Here is a 24,606-nt window from a genome sequence, read left to right as displayed (position 1 = left end):
ACAAATATAGACATATTTCATCCAACAATTCATACGTACTTCCTCCGTTCCAAATTAGTTGATTTGGATGTATCTAGATACGGATGTATCTAACACTGAAACATGTCTAGATATATCCGTATCTAGATAAATCTGAGTCAGCTAATTTGGAACGGAGGGAGTATTAATCATGCATACACTTTATCCAAAAGTCATCAAATTGATCAAGTTTATCCAAAAGTCATCAAATAGATCAAGTTCATCCAGTCCCACCCACGCGGGCCACGTCCGCGCCACATCACCCCCTCGTGCAACGCCCCACTCTCCAACGTTCCTCTTCCCACGGCGCCACACGGCCGCACCCGCACCCGACGAATCAGCGAAAACGGTAAACCCCTCCCCCTCCCATTCCGTTCGCAACAAATCCTCCGTTCCATTCCATTCCATTCCATTCCTCCGGGGATCGCGACGGCGACGCCGCATCATCGGCCGCCGCGGGACCTCCACGGCGACGCCGACGACACCGACCCGCTCGTCCCCCCCTGCCCCACGCGTGCAGCAGAAGGTATCTAACCCCTCCCCTCCCGTCCCCTCACCCCTCGACCTCTCTCTCGCGCTCGACGGCCGCCGCGCCATGTGTCCGTGTGTATGCCCACTGCCCGTGCCCAGTCCTTGCCAAATCATTCGGCGCGCCGGTTGGCCTCCGCGGGATCCTTGTCGCACCGAGCTTCTCGCGTGATTGTGACTCAGATAGGCATATCCAAACCCAGCCAGGAGTCAGCTAGGGATATGCACGTATGCCCACGATTCGGACCAGAGTGTCAGTGTACTCTATACAGGTGTGTGTAGGTTGATAAGATCGAGTCCAGACAAATTTTATCGAGATTTCTTCAAAATTAAGGCATATTTACTTGATACTTCGTCCACTCACAAATATTCCCTCCGTTTTTATTTACTCCGCATATTAGGTTTGTCTAAAGTCACTTTATATACTTTTAACAAGTTTATACAAAAATATATTAAATATACACCACAAAACTAATACCATTGGATTCATCATTGCATATATTTGCACATCATATAAATATGTTCCTGTAAATGTTCATATTGTGTTCTACAAACTTGGTAAAACTTTTTATAAACTTTGACTTCAGTCAAAGCTAATATGCGGAGTAAATAAAAAGTGAGAGAGTATAAGATGTTGTAACTTTTTTCTGAATCAGATGTATATAGAGTTATGTACACGTTTTAGTGTGTTTGCTCACTCATTTCAGTCTGTATGTAGTCCATATTGAAATATCCAGAACATCTTGTATTTGTGAATGGAGGGACTAACATCTTACTACTTGTTTCCAGAACCAAGTTTTTTCTTCTATAAGCTAAAGAGCCAAGCCGGACCAGTTATGTTATGGACCTAACAAGCCAGCTGGCCCGAGGCACAACGCGTAACCTATAATCAGCTCATTTTAGTCTACAGCAAAAAAAGAGAGCATAGTGTGAGTACTTTTAACCGCTCCTACCAAATAGTATGAATTTTTGGCAGTCCATTGGGGAGTTGATGCGCCGTGGTGGAGTTGCGGCTTTGCTTGCCTTGCTTCTATCCTAGTTCCCTCAAATATTTGAAGAAATGAAAGTCTTATTTATATATTTTTTTCTTTACATGAGATGAACCCATATGTTATTGTAGGAGGCATAGAGAAGAGGGATCATGGACTTTCAGAGCACTCAGGGCAATTATTGTTTCCATGAAAATGTTCTGCTGCACGGAGATGGATCAAATGGAGCTGGAAACCCAGCCGATGTCATGTCTAGGGTGGACCTCGAAATTCAATTTGGCTCTGAGAAGTTACTGAATTTAGAGATGCTGGTGATGGAGGTAGCTGACCGAGCAAATGATATTGAACCTCTCATGCTGGACCCTGGGTCACTTTCGACTGAGTCGCTCGAGAATGCTTTCGAATTTGACCTATTGTACGGGATTCTAGATGCAGAAGTCAGGGAGTTGGAGAGGTTAATCAGTTATATTCAAATCGATATTGGAAACATCGAAAAGAAGCTTAACGGGGAAGAGCCAGAGGGCTGGTTGAAGGGTAAGCTACATGCTGCCATGGACTCCTTGAAGCAGATGCAGGAGGTGATAGCCACAATTAGAAGAGAGTTTGCAAACTTTGAAAAAGCCCTAGACCCTTCCCACCGTAAAGCTGGTATGTTCAAGCATTTTAGGCCATATTAGTGTGAGTGTTCACTCTACCCATATCCTGACCATTGCATTTTTACAGGAAATAGTGAAGGTGGTGCATATGAAAATGGACACGTTTCATCTCACACAACTATCCAGGCTGAGGGCCAAAGGAATGTTCTTCAGATGTTAGAACAGTCGATAGCAAATGAATTAGATCTTGAAAAGAAGCTAAGTGATTTGGGGGTTCTCGTGGAAGAGCTGAAAATGAAGCTGCATCATGTTGAACATGGGTCGTATTTCTTGGAGGAATCGGTTGAAGCGATTTCTGAAAGAATGTTTGCAGCAGAAAATGCTTCCGAGTTGTTTCTTGTAACGTCAAAGGAACTTGTTAACAGAATTAATACCATGCAGTACCAACTAAGTGCATCAGGTTGTAGGGAAAGTGATCTTAAAGCAAAGCTAGAGCAAAGCTTGGTGCAGTTAAATGCTTTGAATGGCTCACTGGAGATGATGCAAAATGGCGGTGAGGAGAATGCCAGCCAGGATTCCATGCAGAGGCAAAGGCTGTCGACCCCTGAGTTCTTCGCTTTACAGCATAAGGTTCAGAAACTGGAGGAGTGGCTGAGGGAATCTTGCTCCCAATTGCAGTTCGTAACAGTATCGACAGAAGGAAATGAAAAAGAGCAGAATATGTCACCATCTGAGATAAGCAGATTTAGGAATATAATCAATGATATTAAAGATGCTGTTTCCAAAGCAGAAAGTAGAACACAAAAGGCCGAAGCAAGGTGTGCAGAGCTCACTCACACTAATGTACAACTTAATGGGGAGCTAAATCATATGAAGACTCGGGGGTCAGATAAGGCAGGCTTATTGGAAATGGATCTTATGGAGACAGAAGCTCAGTTAGAGCATACAGTGGCATCAGTTGAGGCTATTAGTGAACATCAGAGCATGTTAAAGTCTTCAATCTCTGATATGCAACATGTGATTGAAGATCTGAAGGATAAGTATTTGAAAGCTGAAACCAGGGCTGAGAATGCTGAATCAAAATGTACATTGTTGACAGATACCAAGTTCGAGCTTAGTGAAGAGATATCATTTCTGAGAGGTCGAGTTGGAGGTCTAGAGAACTCGTTACGCCAAGCTAACCAACTAAAGCTGTCCACTGCAAAAGATATTGGTATTAAAACTAAGACCATCACTGACTTGGTTGCGAAACTTGCATTGGAAAGAGAACGCCTTCATCTGCAGGTATGCACGTTGTTATTATGGAAAGTTTACTTCTACTATTCTCTTTTAATGTGCATGCATGTACTTTGAATGCTGTGAATATACATGTCCGCAAAAAATATGTGCTTTCTGTATGGCATTGTACAGAATAAGCACTAGTTTGGTGTCGAATCAAGATATCATGCGTGGACTGAAATATTGCTTTGCCAGCATACAGCAGCAATTATTGTGGTAGTTCATCTCAAGCAGCTGAAAAACTACATGGTTGATCACGAAGCACGTGTTCGATTACAAGGATACAAATGTGTCCAATGCTTTGACTTGGTAAAGAGACCACGAAGCACGTGTTCGATTACAAGGATACAAATGTGTCCAATGCTTTGACTTGGTAAAGAGAACATGATATGATGAGCACTTCTTGAAGGGTAAAATCATTAACTAAAATCCAATAAAGGGATTTATACAAGGACGAACATTATGCATTTATGTTGCATGTCCCAACTCTATGTTGATATCATTTACTTGATACTCCCTCCGTTCCAAAATAAGTGTCTCAACTTTGTACTAACTTTAGTACAAAGTTGTACTAGAGTTGAGACACTTATTTTGGGACGGAGGGAGTATAACCTTTTTATTCTGCATATAAGAATTGTCTGAAGTCAAACTTCATAAAGTTTGACCATATTTGTATGAAAAAATATCAACATCTACCATGCTAAAGTTATATAATATGAAAACTTAAGTCATGCCGCATCTACTGATACTGATTTCACATTGTGAATGTTGGTATTTTTTTCTATAAAGTTGGTCAAACTTTACGAGGCTTGACTTTAGATAAATCTTATATGCGAACTAAAAAGGACGGGAGGGAGTATCTTACATGTTTTTAAAAAATTGTCCATAACCATTCAGGCTCATTTTTTAAGGGAATCATCGGTTTTCCCTCTACTATAGAGTTATAACCTACTTACAATTTTGGTTGGCATCTGTTTATGCAAGCATGTCCGTGGCATAAAGTATATTATATACTCCCTCCGTTCATTTTTATAAGTCGTTTCAGACAACTAAAATTGAGCTGTTTTGTACACTGTCTGAAATGCTACAACGCCTTATAAAAGTGAACAGAGGGAGTAGTATCTTCTTTTTACAGTTTGTAACTCTACAAGTTATCGTGTGGCTTTCCCATCCCTTTGTGTAGCCTTCCCTGGCATCAGACATCACAATGGACCTAACTTTATCAATGTTTTTCTTTGGGAATTGTTCCTCGATATTAACCTACTTACAGTTTGGCTTGCTCTGATGTTTATGTATATGAGCTACGATAATTAGTGTATTTTGAACCAGCTCTCTCTCTGATGTCTGTTCTTTACAGATTGTCACGCTAACAAGGAAGAACAGGATGTTGACTCAAAAATGCAAAGAGAATGTCAATGAAGGCACCTTGTTAAGCAAAAAGGTTACTGCTAATGAAGGTGAACTCAGGCCAACTGGTGTAATAGAGGAAGTACTTCTGGATTCTTCATCAATGCAGACAAAGGTCAGTTCTTCTTCGGATGTCTTGCTTTTGTCGTGAAAATTGTAGAAGCAGCAAATTTCTTGGCTTTCCCACTTCTGTTGATATCATGATATGGACAATTGTTTGCATCATGAGAAGGCATTTGTTGTAGGAAATGACTCAAACCCTGAACTTCCTATCCCTGGCTCCTAGTCTTTAGACCTTTTTACTCTTTGAACATTTGGCTAATACAGTATGATCAATATGTTGAGCCTCAAACTGTGATACCTGTACCCTTGCCAAAAAAGAAGGGCAAAAGCTGACATATTTCTTGTATGGTTAGGTGAAGGCTGACGCTCTTATTGGAGAGAAGGAAGCTGGGATTACTGCTGTGCTTGATGATGAATCTTGCACTCTTGAGACCGTGCGTTCTATTGAGCCAACACTCCTGAACTGGAAGTACATTTTCGTGGCATTCCTTTTCTTGTTGGCTGCCGCTCTTGTGCACCTACAACTAACGTACCCTGTATTACCAGGTAGTATGTAATAGGTCCCGTCTTGTAATGATGCAGAAATGGCCATCCTATTTCTGTCCCGCATTTGTCGTACGGGTAGCCAATCTTAGTAGTAGCCACCGTCTCAAGTGCTGATCCCGCCGTTACACGAATTATGCAGCAAGCTTTCCGATCTTTATCTGGAGGGGAAGGCATACTGTCTGACTACAGAGTTGAATCTGCGCATCTAATCTTTAGCACTACGGTTTCTTGATCTTTGAATTCTAAACCGATTCATATATGGATACCTCTTCTGATTTTATGTGAAAAGTTTTCTTGCTCTCATGTGGATCATCCCTTGTTCATATAGTATCGGTAAAGGAAGGAAACCCCTCTTTTGGTAGGGTTTCGGCTGAATTTGGAGCATTTCTCTTGATTTTGTCCACAAACAAACCCCATCAGCGTAGCCGCCCACCTTCGGTGCCACCCTTGTCGGACACTCTGGTGCGCCGACGCCTCCTCTTCCTCACCACTCCATGCGGCACCAGATCACCAGCTGGTGTTGCCACTCTCGTGTCTTGCTGTTCTGAGCCACCACTCTTCCTCCGCTCCTGTAAAATTGACCAGGCCTCCCTCCAGTTGCCTCTCTCCGATCTAGAGTCCAGACCAGGAGTAGTCGAGCAGGAGGACTGGGACGCGAGGCGGTCACCTCCGATTAAACATTTTTTCACTACTGATTGGTGTATTTTTTAATAGAATACATATTATTTTGTTGCTTTAAAAACTGACAACCGAATTGGTGAACCAGTGGTCAGACCGGTAAAAACCTAAACCGACAACCTTACCCGGTTTGATTTTTTAAACTATGCTACCAAGTACCAACTGATGCATCCCAGAATAATCTGCTTGCAACCCCCACCATAAGCAAATTTTGCTTCGTAGAAAAATGAAATGCCTCAGTCACAAGAAAATGAGATATAGACAGTCAGAGTATATTTTACAATACAATTAAGAAACAATATAGCACTGATTCTGCTTCCCTTATTGAATGTCGCCAGGCCTCACATGCTGAAGAAATTACACAAAGACAAAACACTAATGATTTACCCGCAGGCAGCAAACTAAAAATAATCGGTTTTCAATTTGTTGCACCGTACTTAGAATGATCTGTTCTACATCGCACATGTGTTATTTAACTCTTTGTCGTAAATAAATCGTGGTTCGTTCAAAACTTCAAGCATGATCTACAAGAAACATGAAATGGACGGCATTGGTAATGGTCTTTGTCGCTCTATACAAAAACAAGACAAGCATTTCTATATGCAAGGACAATAATAGCAACTACAGCGGATGTAAACGTATTATAAATAAACCTATTGCACCAATGAATCTTGCTAAAACGAACCTACACCTCCCTTCCTTCCTATAAAACCCGAACAAAACAAAACAAGTCCAACCAATTAAACATGAAAAAAGACCTGCATGCAATAAAAATAAAATTGAAGTATTTATTCAAAATATAAATGAGGCTTGCCACGGGCACGGTGTGCGCCCCGCATATTCGGCGCTAGTTTTTACTACATTTGGACCATGACATTCAGTTGTAGCAAAAAATTGCAACTTGCATACTGTAAAGTTGGAGGCCAGGCCACTGAAAGCCGAGGTTTGTCGATGGATGATGTATGGTCTGTAAGATTTTGAGCCTGCCCCTTTCTTAAAGTCGTGGGATGACTTAGATATTTTCGTTAGATATTCCTTGAAGCCACACGGTGCTTGAACCTTGAAGAACTGTATTTTAGATAGATCTTTTTAGAAGATAAATTGGATTTTATACGAAAGGCACTCAGTGCCACACCAACTGTATTTTTGAAGCATGTATGCTAGTAGTTGAAGTGGGAATGAGTAATGGTGTGCTGCACGCCTGCACCAGCATGCATTTGCTTCATGTTATTTTGAGATCGTTGTATGGTACTGCCATTTCTCTCGGACTAGAGCCCTGCACTTAGCTTTCCTATGGGTTTGCCCTTCAGTTTAAGGGCTATCTGTGGGAAATCATATGACTCATTTATTTTATAATTGCTTATATAGAAACGGGAGCTCAACTTCTCGGGACACTGCCACAACCCCTAAATGTCAGGAGGCACCAAGAACAATGTTCTCGTCACAAAATCATCGGAACGATTCCAAGATACCCGCGTGATCCTAAAAAAAAATCGTGAAATTTAAGGAGAGAAGAGTCAAAACTCTACGTCAGGAGGCCTCACCAGATCGACGAAGGGACTGATGAGTAAAAAGAATCCTACTCTCCGATATATATAATCATAAGACTCAAAACATTTTCTTCTAGACTCAACAACGTCAGCGATTCGATCAAGCAGGTGCTCCTAAGTCGGGGAAGGCTCTGATTACCAACTTGTAATACCCACAATGCGGCTATATCTCCCACGTGTCAGGGCACGACTTAGAGGCATGGCCCCATGGTAGGTTTGTCGCAAGAGGGGTAATCTTCACACAATCCCATGTACTGAATAAGAAAGGGATAAAGAGTTGGCTTACAATCGACACTTCACACAAATACAAGTTAAACATACATCATCCAAAATACAATCAAGGTCTAACTACGGAACCAAAATAAAAGAAGACAACCCCAAATGCTAGATCCCCGATCGTTCCAACTGGGCTCCACTACTGATCATCAGGAAAAGAAACATAACAACGAACAAGATCTTCATCAAGCTCCCACTTGAGCTCGGTTGCGTCACCTGCACTGGTATCATCGGCACCTGCAACTGTTTGGAAGTATCTATGAGTCATGAGGACTCAGCAATCTCACACCCGCGAGATCAAGACTATTTAAGCTTATGGGTAGGAAAGGGTAGTGAGGTGGAGCTGCAGCACAGCACTAAGCATATATGGTGGCTAACTTACGCAAAAGAGAGCGAGAAGAGAAGCAAAGCACGGTCGAGAAGCTAAAAGTGATCCTGAAACTACTTACGTTCAAGCATAACACAAGAACCGTGTTCACTTCCCGGACTCCGCCGAGAAAAGACCATCACGGCTACACACACGGTTGATTCATTTTAAATTAAGTTATGTGTCAAGTTCTCTACAACCAGATATTAACAAATTCCCATCTGCCCATAACCGCGGGCACGGCTTTCGAAAGTTCAAACCCTGCAGGGGTGTCCCAACTTAGCCCATCACAAGCTCTCACGGTCAACGAAGGATATTCCTTCTCCCAGGATGACCCGATCAGACTTGGAACCCCGGTTACAAGACATTTCGACAATGGTAAAACAAGACCAGCAAAGCCGCCCGGACGTGCTGACAAATCCTGATAGGAGCTGCACATATCTCGTTCTCAGGGCACACCGGATGAGCCAGACGTCGGGTTGGCATAGACCCTGGTTGTCCAGGGGGCGCCAAACATCACTCAGGTTGGACCAACACTTAGAGAAGCACTGTCCGGGAGGGGGGGGTGTTAAAATAAAGATGACCCTCGGGCTTCGGAAACCCAAGGGAAAAAGGCTAGGTGAGGCAAATGTAAAACCAAGGTTGGGCCTTGTTGGAGGAGTTTTATTCAAAGCGAGCTGTCAAGGGGTTCCCATAACACCCAACCGCGTAAGGAACGCAAAATCAAGGAACATAACACCGGTATGACGGAAACTAGGGCGGCAAGAGTGGAACAAAACACCAGGCATAAGGCCGAGCCTTCCACCCTTTACCAAGTATATAGGTGCATTAAAGTAAATAAGATATAATAATGATATCCCAACAATATCCATGTTCCAACATGGAACAAACTTCATCTTTACCTGCAACTAGCAACGCTATAAGAGGGGCTGGGCAGAAGCGGTAACATAGCCAAACAATGGTTTGCTAGGAAGGTGGGTTAGAGGCTTGACATGGCAATATGGGAGGCATGATATAAAAAGTGGTAGGTATCGCGGCATAGCAAAAGAGCGAGCAACTAGACAACAAAGATAGAAGTGATTTCGAGAGTATGGTCATCTTGCCTGAGATCCCTCAAGGAAGAAGAACGAGTCCATGAAGAAGACAAACAGACGTAGTCGAACGGATCCTCACAACTCGAGAACAAAACCAAAGCTAACGAGAGAAGCAACCCGGAAAGAAGTAAGCAACATAGTAAACAACCATCACATAAACATGGCATGATGCACAACCAAGTATGATGCATGTCCGGTTTAATGATTCATGGCATGGAAAAGTGCACAAACAATGCTACAAATTAAGTGGAGCTCAATATGCATCGGGATGCATATTGACAAAACATCACATTCCATTATTTAGTTCACTCCCGATTAGGTACTCAACAAAATTAAATGTTGGTTAACATGGCAAGAGGTGAAACATGAGTAAAATACACAGCTAGGCATTTTAAATGAGGCCGGAAATATCAAACAACAATTCCGGTAAATCCTCATGTGCATTAGCAATTTAATGCAACAACAAATATAACCATTTTTAAATGTTGTTATCATGATGCGGATGACATATGCAAGTTTATGCAAGTTTTATGAAAATGTTGATAAGAGCATTTTATGAAGCATTAGTCATCGTGGTGGAAACGAAAGGGGTGCCACGACAATGATTCCGAAAATGGTGCCACGGCAACATATCGGTTCCGGTAGCTCATGTTGATACCGGTGCAAAAGGAAAAGTGATGTGAGCGTGTCATGCAAGATGGTGGGGTGATCCCAGTAGCCGGGTTCCCATGGGTTAGCGGCAAATGAGGAGGACCGAGCAAGCAGCGATTCGACCATGGTGCAAACATGGGCATCTCATACAATACATGCATTCGTTCTCGGATGGTCGTTCTCGGCAATTATACCTTTGAAGCGTGCGTTTCAAAGCGGATCGGTTCGATGGGATGTCGGCGGAAGTAGACGTTCATGGGTCGTAGTGGGAAGTATTCGTACTCGCGAACTGGTCAGATCCACGGCGAGGGTAGTCGTTCACGGCACGTGTGTCCCGCGGTTCTTCGGATAACGGTAGTTGTTCACGGTTCGTAGACGGACTTGACGGGTCCGAGGGCTCCGGCCATCGTGGTACTTGGCGCAACACCATGTAGTCATACATTTGAAGAGGAACTTGGCCATCCGAAGGTGTACTTGGTGAACAACGGTCGTCGTGGTACTCGTCGGTCCATGAAGTCGTTCACGTAGGTCTTGGCGTTTCGTTCGGTACTCGTTCGGGCATCCGTGTGGTCTTGTCGGTGGTGTACTTGGCGAAATTCCAGGGAGGCGGTCTTGGCAGGCAATGAGCAGCGACGCGGTGTACCGACGCAGCAACGCAGGCGGGTGCTCGAGCAGGACTTGGCGCCGGTCGTCGTCCTGGCGTTCTCGCACGACAAAAGTAGGGGACAGAAGGAAAAGCACGAGCACGAGGAAGGCCATGGCAGAGACAGGCGCTGGGCGCTTGGGGCGCCGGCGGCGGCCTCAGCAAGGAGAAGGGAGCGACGGGGTGGCTTGGAGGTCAAGGAGGCAGGCGGGTTCACGGGAAGAACTGGCACGGGGAGCTCCTCTCTGGAGCGCGAGCGAGGAGGGAGAGAGTTGGGGAATGGGCACAGAGCCTCGCTGGACGGAGCTTGCAGGTGGCTGCACGGTCGATGAGGTTGGCAGGGAGGCCTCACTGGTGGCCGGTCGGCAGTGAGGCACGCAACAAAGCAGGTGGGAGGCGCGTCCATGGGGAACAACGTGAGGAGGAGGTCGACGAAGGAAGGCCATGGCACCATGGGGGAAGGAGGCGCAGAGGCAGGCTTGTCGGCGGTGGCGCCATGGAGGTGCTGGTCGCCGGCAGGGGCGGTTGGAGGTAGCAGGGAGGCGTGGCGCTACGGGGTGAGGGAGAGAGCGAGAGGAGGGAGGCGCGAGGCGGCGGAGATGGTTGCGGGCGCGGATGCCAGAGAGAGGGAGATGGGGTTTGGGCGAAGGAGCTCCTCTCCCTCAGCTCGATGAGTGCGGGCGTGTGTGGCGGCAGGGAAGCGGGCAGGCACGGAAATTTAGGAGGAAGGGTAGGTAGCTGCCCAAAATGGAAGGGGAGGTGGTTTATATAGGGCAGGTTCTAGGGTTAGGGGGTTAGGGGGGGGGGGTTTCAGAGCCTCCGATCTCGATCTGACGGCTCCAGATGTGAGGAGGGATAGGTTGGAGCTTGTGGGCTGTGCAGAAGGCCTTGGGCGAGAGGAGAGAAGAGAGAGGGAGGCCCTGCGTCTGTTTCCGGAGACCGAAAACGTCCGACGTTTGACCGACTATAATGCCGCTATAGTTTAACGGTTGGGCTATCAAACGAGCTCCGAATGCGATGAAACTTGGCAGGTGGCCTACTGATAACAAAACAACACCGCATGCCAACTTTCATCCCATTCAGAGAACATTTTCCGGCCACTTATAAAATAATATTTCGGACGTGCCGCGGGCGCGTGCAAGTGTGGACGGGCTCAGAACGGACGACGGAAAGAACTGGGAGACCCGGACGGATGCAAGTTTTGAAAACATGCAGATGCAATGCGGATGACAACATGGCAAAGATGCGACACGCAAGCAAATGACAAGGCAACAACAATGAATAACTGGAAGACACCTGGCGCAACAGTCTCGGGGTGTTACAACAGTCCACTACAAGAGGATCTCGTCCCGAGATCTAGGATGGCACCGGAGAAAAAACGGAAGAGGAAGAGAAGAGGTAAAACTAAGTTTCTTCTTTGACGAATGAGTGAAACCAAAGAACATTGAGAGGTTAAACAATAGAAAGAAAGAATACAACGGAGATGAACAAAATTGTAAACACTCCATTAGAAAAGAGGAACAAGGAACATTACTAGAACATTGTAGGTTGAAAGACATAAGAAAAGAGTTGCAATGGACAAGAAGTACATGCAAGCACTCCGGTAGAAACGAGATGTACAAGGAACGATAAGGATCAAGTATGACAACACTCCGGTTAAACAAGATAGAGAAGGAATAATAATGATATAATTTGGACAGCACCCCGACTGTAAATGGAAAGAATTCAACATGAATTTGACAAGATGAGAGGATACTTGATGAGATCAACAACAGACTACGTCCAGAACTATTGAAAGAATGGCACAAGGGGTAAGAAAGATTTCAAACAGCACTCCGGTTGAGAAAAGAGGTAAAACTTGATAAGATGAAAGAACTAGAATGAGAACACAACAATCCGGTTAAATGGATAAGCAAAGGAAAGAGCATGATCTTGGCAAAACGAGATGATAGTACGAAGAGAGCAACATCACCATGCCTCCGAAACAAATGAATGGAAAACTAGATGGTTGGAAAGAAAAGAACGGAGAAGAAGAATGACAACTCTCGCAAATAAAGTTGAAAGAGCATGCTTACGAAGAAAAAGGTTGAACAGAGTTGTTGGATTATCAACAACGAAAGAATAAGCTTGATGTGGGCTAATGGAAAACATCTCGAAATCTTGAGGTGAAATTCTGCCACCAACGAAAAACAATGGATTGGATTGCTATGAACAAGCAGACGAGAAACTTATCTCACCGGGAGGATAAATGAAGAACTTGGGTCGTTTATAACCACCATAAATAGCAACAGTCCTTAGGGAACGCTTTAGGTGAAATATAACCCAAGATAACTCCAATGAAGAGATTGATGGATTGAAAAGATGTCCTGAATGAACTGAAAATGATGGATTTAAGATATGTCACTCTTGAAAACTTGTGAATCATGAAAAACGAAGGGAAATTATCAACAATGACATAACACCACCTCAAATGATAAGGTAGAAAGAATTGCACTTCGGAATGCAAGATGAAGAATGCTTGAACTCCTCAAAACAAGACATGTGTTGAACACCATGTTTAATTTTGAGTATATCTTGGCAGATCTTAACCCCGAGAGAAATCTTGAAGAACAATTGAAGAGTGAAAAGAATCCTTGACGAACCACCATGTAGCCTCCATGAAGAACTCCGATAATAAAAGAATGATCAAAAGGAAGTGAAGGATGCAAAGAATAAGATTGAAGCCTTGCAATGATTAGTTGGAGCTTCGCGATGATATAATTGAAAGATCTTGGAACTACGGGAAGAAAAGATGAAACAATTGAAACCGAGAATTTTGATGAACCTCCGGAATAAGGAATTAATCACTTGGATGAAACAATAATAAGAATTACGTTATGCGCATCCTTCACCCATTTAGATTGATGGCAAGCAACGGATTTGGCATACTACTTATTTTTGTTGAGAAAGATTAAGAAAGATATAGCGCAATCTTAGGAAGGTCTTCAACGAACCACCGGTAGGATTTGGAAACAACGAATAAATTGATATGAGAACAACGGAAGAGGAATGTTGAACGAACCACCGTAAGAATTGAAAATGAGCAAAGAAAAGATAAGGAAAACACAAGAAGAATTGGAGAACGAATGAAGATACTTGAGGGAATTTAGATACATGAGAACGAAGAGATCACAAATTGATTAGAGAATATTTGAATGATGCACCGGTAAGATTTTGAGAATGAGAGCTGAAAGCTGAGAATGAATAAACCCGAAATGATGGCCTCCGGAGAATCAGACTGAAAGACTCCTGAACTGCTCCGGATGGGTGAAAAGAATTCTCACAGTCGAAAACAATTATGACAGGATGGCGTCAAGCTAGAACCACGCATCTCTGAGAGAACGGATAAGATTTGGAGCTAAAACTCTTCTTCAGTCTTCAAATGTTTAGAATGACGATGAGAACCACCATGACAATTGATGAGACACTCCGAGAGAATCCAAAAATGAAGATGTTGAGCCAACGATGAAAAGAGTTACAAGATCTTGGAGAAACCATCTGACTGATGATAATTCATTCTTACGTCAAACTTTGAAAGATTTGAGAATAGCTCCGGTAAAATTAGAAGAGTCAGGTAAGATCCTGGAAAAAGACCTGTGGGTTAGGGCCCACTCAAAAGAAACACCGTTGAATGATTTGAAAGAGAGATTGCCCGGTAGAATTAAATGGCTTGAATGAGATAACAATATCGAAAGAGCTTAAACTAATACAGAGTGGAAGCACGAATCTTCGAGATATCTTCAGCACTCCAGAACAAATGAATAGCGAGGAGCAGATGATTAAGAGGTGCACCAGCATGAGAAAGCATTTGAAACGAGGAAAAGGGATATGATCAACACCAAAAGCTTGATTTGAATCCACCGGAGAAGATAAAAGAAATGAAGAATGGTGAACTTGAAGCTCCGTTAGTATCTTCCTAAGAATCACCGGATAAGAACATCGACGGAAAAGAATGGAGAGACTTCCCATCAATAAAAAGATACTTGAATAAGAAATCTGAGTCCTTGAAGAAAAAGAAAGGGTGGGAGGGCGGGAAAACAAAGGCAACTTGGGACGGATGAAACAAATACCGTTGATAAGACTTAGAGTTGATCTTGCGAATGTTGAAAATGATCGGATCCACATGAAGAGAAACACACCGGTTGAAAAAAGATTGACATGACAATCTTGATTATCATGAAGGATTAGTATTCACATAGAAATATGAGAACACCTCTTAGGAAAGGTATGGAATCAACACTTGACATTGAAGCAACTCGAATACCACAACTCAAAACAAAACAAAGGATTGGCTTGCAAAATCAGCTGGAAACAAACATATGATAGATCCCATATCGTATCATGTGTTTGTTGGAAGGAATTCCTAAGTGATACTTGAATTCCCACTTATAAACTCCGGAAACTTTAAGGTTATGCAATCAGGTGTTGGGGATACATGGGAAGCATAATATCTCACCAAAAACTAACAAATCCTACATCTAGCCGTATCCATCCTTCAACACATAACTAAGAAACCTTCAGAAATCATGTACCTCAACCTTCAGAAAGCATCCGTTATACGAGTTATGGAAATACTCCCGAACTCCCGCCCCAGTACTGGGTGGCGTCGAGGTTATCTCACCAACAACTACATAAAAGAGATTTTCGATGTCGGCGAAACTCAGGTATTCCAGAACTGCAACGATAAAATTGTGACGACAACACCTCGGAGCTCAACTCCCCGGGACACTGCCACAACCCCTAAATGTCAGGAGGCACCAAGAACAATTTTCTCGTCACAAAAGCATCGGAACGATTCCAAGATACCCGCATGATCCTAAAAAAAATTTGTGAAATTTAAGGAGAGAAGAGTCAAAACTCTATGTCAGGAGGCCTCACCAGAGCGACGAAGGGACTGAGGAGTAAAAAGAATCCTACTCTCCAATATATATAATCCTAAGACTCAAAACATTTTCTTCTAGACTCAACAACGTCAGCGATTCGATCAAGCAGGGGGCTCCTAAGTCGGGGAAGGCTCTGATTACCAACTTGTAACACCCACAATGCGGCTATATCTCCCACGTGTCAGGGCACGACTTAGAGGTATAGCCGCATGGTAGGTTTGTCGCAAGAGGGGTAATCTTCACAGAATCCCATGTACTGAATAAGAAAGGGATAAAGAGTTGGCTTACAATCGCCACTTCACACAAATACAAGTTAAACATACATCATCCAAAATACAATCAAGGTCCGACTATGGAACCAAAATAAAAGAAGAAAACCCCAAATGCTAGATCCTCGATCGTCCCAACTGGGCTCCACCATTGATCACCAGGAAAAGAAACATAACAACGAACAAGATCTTCATCAAGCTCCCACTTGAGCTCGGTTGCGTCACCTGCACTGGTATCATCGGCACCTGCAACTGCTTGGGAGTATCTGTGAGTCACGAGGACTCAGCAATCTCACACCCGCGAGATCAAGACTATTTAAGCTTATGGGTAGGAAAGGGTAGTGAGGTGGAGCTGCAGCAAAGCACTAAGCATATATGGTGGCTAACTTACGCAAAAGAGAGCGAGAAGAGAAGCAAAGCACGGTCGAGAAGCTAAAAGTGATTAAGAAGTGATCCTGAAACTACTTAAGTTCAAGCATAACACAATAACCGTGTTCACTTCCCAGACTCCGCCGAGAAGAGACCATCACGGCTACACACGTGGTTGATTCATTTTAAATTAAGTTATGTGTCAAGTTCTCTACAACCGGATATTAACAAATTCCCATCTACCCATAACTACGGGCACAACTTTCGAAAGTTCAAACCCTGTAGGGGTGTCCCAACTTAGCCCATCACAAGCTCTCATGGTCAACGAAGGATATTCCTTCTCCCAGGAAGACCCGATCAGACTCGGAATGCCGGTTACAAGACATTTCGATAATGGTAAAACAAGACCATCAAAGCCGCCCGGACGTGCCGACAAATCCCGATAGGAGCTGCACATATCTCGTCCTCAGGGCACACCGGATGAGCCAGACGTCGGGTTGGCATAGACCCTGGTTGCCCAGGGGGCGGCCGACATCGCTCAGGTTGGACCAACACTTAGAGAAGCACTGCCCCGGGGGGGGGGGGGGTTAAAATAAAGATGACCCTCGGGCTTCGGAAACCCAACGGAAAAAGGCTAGGTGAGGCAAATGTAAAACCAAGGTTGGGCCTTGCTGGAGGAGTTTTATTCAAAGCGAACTGTCAAGGGGTTCCCATAACACCCAACCGCGTAAGGAACGCAAAATCAAGGAACATAACACCGGTATGACGGAAACTAGGGTGGCAAGAGTGGAACAAAACACCAGGCATAAGGCCGAGCCTTCCACCCTTTACCGAGTATATAGGTGCATTAAAGTAAATAAGATATAATAATGATATCCCAACAATATCCATGTTCCAACATGGAACAAACTTCATCTTCAACTGCAACTAGCAACGCTATAAGAGGGGCTGAGCAGAAGTGGTAACATAGCCAAACAACGGTTTGCTAGGAAGGTGGGTTAGAGGCTAGACATGGCAATATGGGAGGCATGATATAGCAAGTGGTAGGTATCGCGGCATAGCAAAAGAGCGAGTAACTAGCAAGCAAAGATAGAAGTGATTTCGAGGGTATGGTCATCTTGCCTGAGATCCCGCAAGGAAGAAGAACGAGTCCATGAAGAAGACAAACGGACGTAGTCGAACGGATCCTCACAACTCCAGAACGAAACCGAAGCTAACGAGAGAAGCAACCCGGAAAGAAGCAAGCAACATAGTAAACAACCATCACATAAACATGGCATGATGCACAACCAAGTATGATGCATGTCCGGTTTAATGATTCATGGCATGGCAAAGTGCACAAACAATACTACAAATTAAGTGGAGCTCAATATGCATCGGGATGCATATTGACAAAACACCACATTCCATTATTTAGTTCATTCCCGATTAGGTACTCAACAAAATTAAATGTTGGTTAACATGGCAAGAGGTGAAACATGACTAAAATACACAACTAGGCATTTTAAATGAGGCTGGAAACATCAAACAACAATTTCGGTAAATCCTCATGTGCATTAGCAATTTAATGCAACAACAAATATAACCATTTTTAAATGTTGTTATCATGATGCGGATGACATATGCAAGTTTATGCAAGTTTTATGAAAATGTTTATAAGAGTAGTTTATGAAGCATTAGTCATCGTGGCGGAAACGAAAGGGGTGCCACAGCAACGAATCCGAAAATGGTGGCACGGCAACATATCGGTTCTGGTAGCTCATGGAGATACCGGTGCAAAAGGAAAAGTGACATGAGCGTGTCATGCAAGATGGTGGGGTGATCCCGGTAACCGGGTTCCCATGGGTTAGCGGCAAACGAGGAGGACCAAGCAAGCAGCGATTCGACCATGGTGCAAACATGGGCATCTCATACAATACATGTATTCTTTCTCGGACGGTCGTTCTCGGCGGTTATACCTTCGAAGCGTGCGTTTTGAAGCAGATCGGTTCGATGGGATGTCGACGGAAGTAGACGTTCATGGGTCGTAGTGGGAAGTAGTCATACTCGCGAACTGGTCAGATCCATGGCAAGGGTAGTCGTTCACGGCGCATGTGTCCCGCGGTTCTTTGGACAACGGTAGTTGTTCACGGTTCGTAGATAGACTTGACGGGTCCGAGGGCTCCGGCCATCGTGGTACTTGGCGCAACACCATGTAGTTGTACATTTGAAGAGGAACTTGGCCATCCGAAGGTGTACTTGGTGAACAACGGTCGTCGTGGTACTCGTAGGTCTTGGCGTTTCGTTCGGTACTCGTTCGTGCATCCGTGTGGTCTTGTCAGTGGTGTACTTGGAGAAATTCCACGAAGGCGGTCTTGGCAGGCAACGAGCAGCAACGCGGTGTACCGACGCAGCAACGCGGGCGGGTGCTCGAGCAGGACTTGGCGCCGGTCGTCGTCCTCGCGTTCTCGCACGACAAAAGCAGGGGATGGAAGGAAAAGCACGGGAAGGAGGAAGGCCATGGCAGAGACAGGCGCTGGGCACTTGGGGCGCCGACGGCGGCCTCAGCAAGGAGAAGGGTGCGATGGGGTGGCCTGGGGGTCAAGGAGGCAGGCGGGTTCTGTTGGGGATCGTAGCAGAAATTTAAAATTTTCTACGCATCACCAAGATCAATCTATGGAGTAATCTAGAAACGAGGGGAAGGGGAGTGCATCTACATACCCTTGTAGATCGCTAAGCGGAAGCGTTGCAAGAACGCGGATGAAGGAGTCGTACTCGTAGCGATTCAGATCGCGGTTGATTCCGATCTAAGCGCCGAACCACGGCGCCTCCGCGTTCAACACACGTGCAGCCCGGTGACGTCTCCTACGCCTTGATCCAGCAAGGGGAGAAGGAGAGGTTGGGGAAGACTCCATCCAGCAGCAGCACGACGGTGTGGTGGTGAAGGAGGAGCGTGGCAATCCTGCAGGGCTTCGCCAAGCACCGCGGGAGAGGAGGAGGACTTGAGAGAGGGGGAGGGCTGCGCCAGAACTTGGGTGCGGCTGCCCTCCCACCCCCCACATATATATAGGGGCAAGGGAGAGGGGGGCCGGCCCCCTCAGATCCAATCTGAGGAGGGGGAGGCAGCTAGGGGGGTTGCCTTGCCCCCGAAGGCAAGGGGGGCGCCCCCCTTTAGGGTTCCCCCAAACCCTAGGCGCATGGGCCCTAGGGGGGAGGCGCCCAGCCCACTAAGGGGCTGGTCCTCTATCCACACACAGCCCATAGGGCCCTCCGGGGCAGGTGGACCCTCCCGGTGGACCCCCGGAACCCCTCCAGTGGTCCCGGTACAATATCGGTAACCCCCGAATTATTCCGGTGACCGTATGATGACTTCCCATATATAAATCTTTACCTCCGGACCATTCCGGAACTCCTCATGACGTCCGGGATCTCATCCGGGACTCCGAACAACATTCGGTAACCACGTATATATATTCCCTATAACCCTAGCGTCATCGAACCTTAAGTGTGTAGACCCTACGGGCTCGGGAGTCATGCAGACATGGCCGAGACAACTCTCCGGTCAATAACCAACAGCGGGATCTGGATATCCATGTTGGCTCCCACATACTCCATGATGATCTCATCGGATGAACCATGATGTCAAGGATTCAATCAATCCCGTATACAATTCCCTTTGTCTAGCGGTACGATACTTGCCCGAGATTCGATCATCGGTATCCCCATACCTTGTTCAATCTCATTACTGGCAAGTCTCTTTACTCGTTCCATAACACATCATCCCGTGATCAACTCCTTGGTCACATTGTGCACATTATGATGATGTCCTACCGAGTGGGCCCAGAGATACCTCTCCGTTTACACGGAGTGACAAATCCCAGTCTCGATTCGTGCCAACCCAACAGACACTTTTGGAGATACCTGTAGTGTACCTTTATAGCCACCCAGTTACGTTGTGACGTTTGGCACACCCAAAGCACTCCTACGGTATCCGGGAGTTGCACAATCTCATGGTCTAAGGAAATGATACTTGACATTAGAAAAGCTTTAGCATACGAACTACACGATCTTGTGCTAGGCTTAGGATTGGGTCTTTTCCATCACATCATTCTCCTAATGACGTGATCCCATTATCAACGACATCCAATGTCCATGGTCAGGAAACCGTAACCATCTATTGATCAACGAGCTAGTCAACTAGAGGCTTACTAGGGACATGGTGTTGTCTATTTATCCACACATGTATCTGAGTTTCCTATCAATACAATTCTAGCATGGATAATAAACGATTATCATGAACAATGAAATATGATATAATAATAACTAATTTATTATTGCCTCTAGGGCATATTTCCAACAGTCTCCCACTTGCACTAGAGTCAATAATCTAGTTCACATCGCCATGTGATTAACACTCACAGGTCACATCGCCATGTGACCAACGTCCAAAGAGTTTACTAGACTCAATAATCTAGTTCACATCACTATGTGATTAACACTCAATGAGTTCTGGGTTTGATCATGTTATGCTTGTGAGAGAGGTTGTAGTCAACGGGTCTTGCCATATTCAGATCCCTATGTATTTTGCAAAACTTTATGTCATATCGTAGATGCTGCTACCACGTTCCACTTGGAGCTATTCCAAATTGTTGCTCCATTATACGTATCCGGTATCTCTACTCACAGCTATCCGGATAGGTGTTAAGCTTGCATCGACATAACTCTTTACATCGAACTCTTTATCACCTCCATAACCGAGAAACATTTCCTTATTCCTCTAAGGATAATTTTTGACCGCTATCCGGTGATCCACTCCTAGATCACCTTTGTACCCTCTTGCCAGACATGTGGCAAGGCACGCATCAGGTGCGGTACTCAGCATGGCATACTGTATAGAGCCTATGACAAAAGCATAGGGGACGACCTTCGTCCTTCCTCTTTCTTCTGCCGTGGTCAATCTTCGAGTCTTACTCAACTTCACACTTTACAACTCAGGTAAGAACCCCTTCTTTGACTGATCTATTTTGAACTCCTTCAAAAACATGTCAAGGTGTGCGTTCTTTGAAAGTATCATCAGGCGTTTTGATCTATCTCTATAGATCTTGATGCCCAATATGCAAGCAGCTTTATCCAGGTCTTCCTTTGAAAATCACTTTTCAAACAACCGTTTATGCTTTCCAGAAATTCTACATTATTTCGGATCAACAATATGTCATCCACATATACTTATCAGAAATGTTGTAGTGCTCCCACTCACTTTCTTGTAAATACAAGTTTCTAGCAAACATTGTATAAACCTAAAAGCTTTGATCACTCCATCAAAACATATATTCCGATTCCGAGATGCTTGCTCTAGTCCATAGAAGGATTGCTGGAGCCAGGATACCTTTTAGCATCCTTAGGATCGACAAAACTTTGATTGTATCACATACAACTCTTTCTTACGAAAACTGGTAAGAAAACTTGTTTTTGACATCCATCTGTCAGATTTCATAATCGAAAAATACAGCTAATGCTAACATGATTCCGACGGACTTAAGCATCGCTACGGGTGAGAAATTCTCATCGTAGTCAACTCCTTGAACTTGTGAAAAGACTCTTTCCCACAAGTCGAGCTTCATAGACGGTAACATTACCGCCCACGTCTGTCTTCTTCTTAAAGATCCATTTATCTCAATGGCTCGCTGATCATCGGGCAAGTCCACCAAAGTCCATACTTTGTTCTGATACATGGATCCTATCTCGGATTTCATGGCTTCTAACCATTTGTCGGAATACAGGTCCACCATCGCTTCTCCATAGCTCGTAGGTTCATTGTTGTCTAACAACATGATGTCTAAGACATGATTATCGTACCACTCAGGAGTAGTACATATCCTTGCCGACCTACGAGGTTCGATAGCAACTTGATCCGAAGCTTCATGATCACTATCATTAACTTCCTATTCAACAGACGTAGGCTCCACAGAAAACATCTTTCTGTGTTGCATCACTCTCTGGTTGAAGTAAAGGTTCGACAACCTCATCAAGTTCTATCTTCCTCCCACTCAATTCTTTCGAGAGAAACTCCTTCTCGAGAAAGGACCCTTTCTTAGTGACAAACAATTTTCCCTCGGATCTGAGATAGAAGGTATACCCAACTGTCACCTTTGGGTATCCTATGAAGATGTGTTTGTCCGCTTTGGATTCGAGCTTCTCCGGCTAAAGCCTTAAGCATCGTAGCCCCAAACATTAAGAAACGACAACTTTGGTTTCTTGCCAAACCAATGTTCATACGACGTCGTCTCAACGGACTTATATGGTGTCCTATCTAAAGTGAATGCAGTTGTCTCTAATGCATAGCCTCAAAATAATAGCGGTAGATCGGTAAGAGACATCGTAGATCGCACCATATCTCATAAGGTTCGATTACGACGTCCGGACACACCATTACCCTGTGGTGTTCCAGGTGGCTTCAACTGTGAAACAATTCCACAATGTCTTAAGTGTTTGCCAAACTCATAACTCAGAAATTCTCATTGATCAGATCATAGGAATTTGATCTTCTTGTTATGATGATTCTTAACTTCACTCTGAAATCGCTTGAACTTTTCAAACATTTCAGACTTGTGCTTCATTAAGTAAATATACCTATATCTACTCAAATCGTCAGTGAAGATGAGAAAATAGCGATATCCACCGCACGCTTCAATTCTCATTGGATCACACGCATCAGCATGTATGATTTCCAACAAGTCACTTGCCCATTTCATTGTACCTGAAAACGGGGTCTTAGTCATCCTGCCCATGAGGCATGGCTCGCATGTGTCAAGCGATTCAAAATCAAGTGACTCCAAACATCCATCGACATGGAGTTTCTTCATGCATCTTACGCCAATATGACCTAAGCGGCAGTGCCACGAGAAAGTGGTACTATCATTATTAACTCTACATATTTTGGCGTGAACATGTGTATTACCACGACCGAGATTCAATGAACCATTCACATAGGGTGCATGACCATGAAAGGTATCATTCATGTAAACAGAATAACCATTATTCTCTAACTTAAATGAATGACCGTATTGCAATGAACATGATCTAATCATATTCATGCTCAACGTAGACACTTGATAACATTTATCTAGGTTCAATACTAATCCCGAAGGCAGATGGAGCGTGCGATGGTGATCTCATCAACTTTGGAAACACTTCCAACACACATCGTCACCTCGCCCTTAGCTAGTCTCCGTTTAGTCCGTAGCTTTTGCTTCAAGTCACCAATAATAGTAACTGAACCGGTATCCAATACCCAGGTGCTACCAGGAGTACTAGTGAGGTACACATTAATAACACGTATATACTTTGAAGTTGCCAGCCTTCTTATCTACCATGCATTTGGGGTAATTCCGCTACCAGTGACCGTTCCCCTTACAATAGAAGCACTTAGTCTCGGGTTTGGGTTCAACCTTGGGTTCCTTCACTGGAGCGGCAACTGGTTTGCCATCCATGAAGTTTCCCTTTTAGCCCTTCCCTTCTTGAAACCAGTGGTCTTGTTAAACCATCAATACTTGATGCTCCTTCTTGATTTCTACCTTTTGCAGTCTTAAGCACCGCGAACAGCTTCGGGATCAATTCCATCCCTTGCATGTCATAGTTCATCACGAAGATCTAGTAGCTTAGTGATAGTGGCTAGAGAACTCTATCAATCACTATCTTATCTAGAAGTTTAACTCCCACTTGATTTAAGTGATTGTAGCACCCAGACATTCTGAGCACATGCTCACTAGCTGAGCTATTCTCCTCCATCTTGTTGGCAAAAGAACTTGTCAGAGGTCTCATACCTCTCAACACGGGCATGAGCCTGAAATCCCAATTTCAGCTCTTGGAACATCTCATATGTTCTATGGTGTTCAAAACGTCATTGGAATCCCGATTCTAAGCCGTAAAGTATGGTGCACTAAACTATCAAGTAGTCATCAGGACGTGTCTGTCAGGTGTTCACAACATCCACAGACGACGTTGTAGGGGTTTGCACATCGAGCGGTGCATCAAAGACGCAAGCCTTCTATGTAGCAGTGAGGACACTCCTCGGACTACGGACCTAGTCCGCATCATTGCTTAGAATATCTTTCAACTTAATCTTTCTCTAGGAACGTATTGAAACAGGGAGCTACAACGTGAGCTATTTATCTACAACATATTTGCAAAGACAATTTAGACTATGTTCATGATAATTGAGTTCATCTAATCAAATTATTTAATGAACTCCCACTCAGATAGACATCCCTCTAGTCATCTAAGTGAAACATGATCCGAATCGACTAGGCCGTGTCCGATCATCACGTGAGACGGACTAGTCATCAACGGTGAACATCTCATGTTGATCGTATCTTCTATACGA

The 24,606-nt window shown here is 44.4% G+C and overlaps 1 protein-coding gene across 5 annotated transcripts; it reads left to right on the top strand.

Moving 5' to 3' along the window:
* Positions 1–268: 268 nt before the first annotated feature.
* On the top strand, positions 269–5,728 carry LOC125543454 (WPP domain-interacting tail-anchored protein 1). 5 transcript variants are annotated; one of them, XM_048706812.2, is made up of 6 exons: positions 276–544; positions 1,336–1,475; positions 1,667–2,183; positions 2,259–3,415; positions 4,767–4,931; positions 5,233–5,728. In XM_048706812.2, the coding sequence occupies exons 3-6, from the start codon at positions 1,688–1,690 to the stop codon at positions 5,434–5,436; spliced, it is 2,022 nt and encodes a 673-aa protein (XP_048562769.2). In that variant the 5' UTR covers positions 276–544; positions 1,336–1,475; positions 1,667–1,687; the 3' UTR covers positions 5,437–5,728. The 5 variants fall into 5 exon arrangements, with proteins under 5 accessions (XP_087402810.1, XP_048562771.2, XP_048562769.2 ...); XM_048706815.2 differs by having other exon boundaries at positions 277–544; positions 1,667–2,069; XM_048706813.2 differs by lacking the exon at positions 276–544 and adding an exon at positions 566–818.
* The last annotated feature ends 18,878 nt before the right edge of the window (positions 5,729–24,606 follow it).

The sequence above is a fragment of the Triticum urartu genome, chromosome 3A (genome assembly GCF_056163025.1).
Source record: "Triticum urartu cultivar PI428250 chromosome 3A, HENAU_Tu73, whole genome shotgun sequence".
Lineage (NCBI taxonomy): Eukaryota > Viridiplantae > Streptophyta > Magnoliopsida > Poales > Poaceae > Triticum > Triticum urartu.
Note: the sequence above shows the minus strand (reverse complement) of the source record. Positions and strands in the feature narration are given on the sequence as shown.

Bases quoted from the DNA above. Each gene is read 5' to 3' on its own strand.
- LOC125543454 (XM_048706814.2), top strand. From the start codon at position 1,688: ATGGACTTTCAGAGCACTCAGGGCAATTATTGTTTCCATGAAAATGTT. The intron at 3,416-4,766 runs GTATGCACGTTG...TGTTCTTTACAG, and splicing joins GAGAACGCCTTCATCTGCAG to ATTGTCACGCTAACAAGGAA. The intron at 4,932-5,232 runs GTCAGTTCTTCT...TTGTATGGTTAG, and splicing joins CTTCATCAATGCAGACAAAG to GTGAAGGCTGACGCTCTTAT.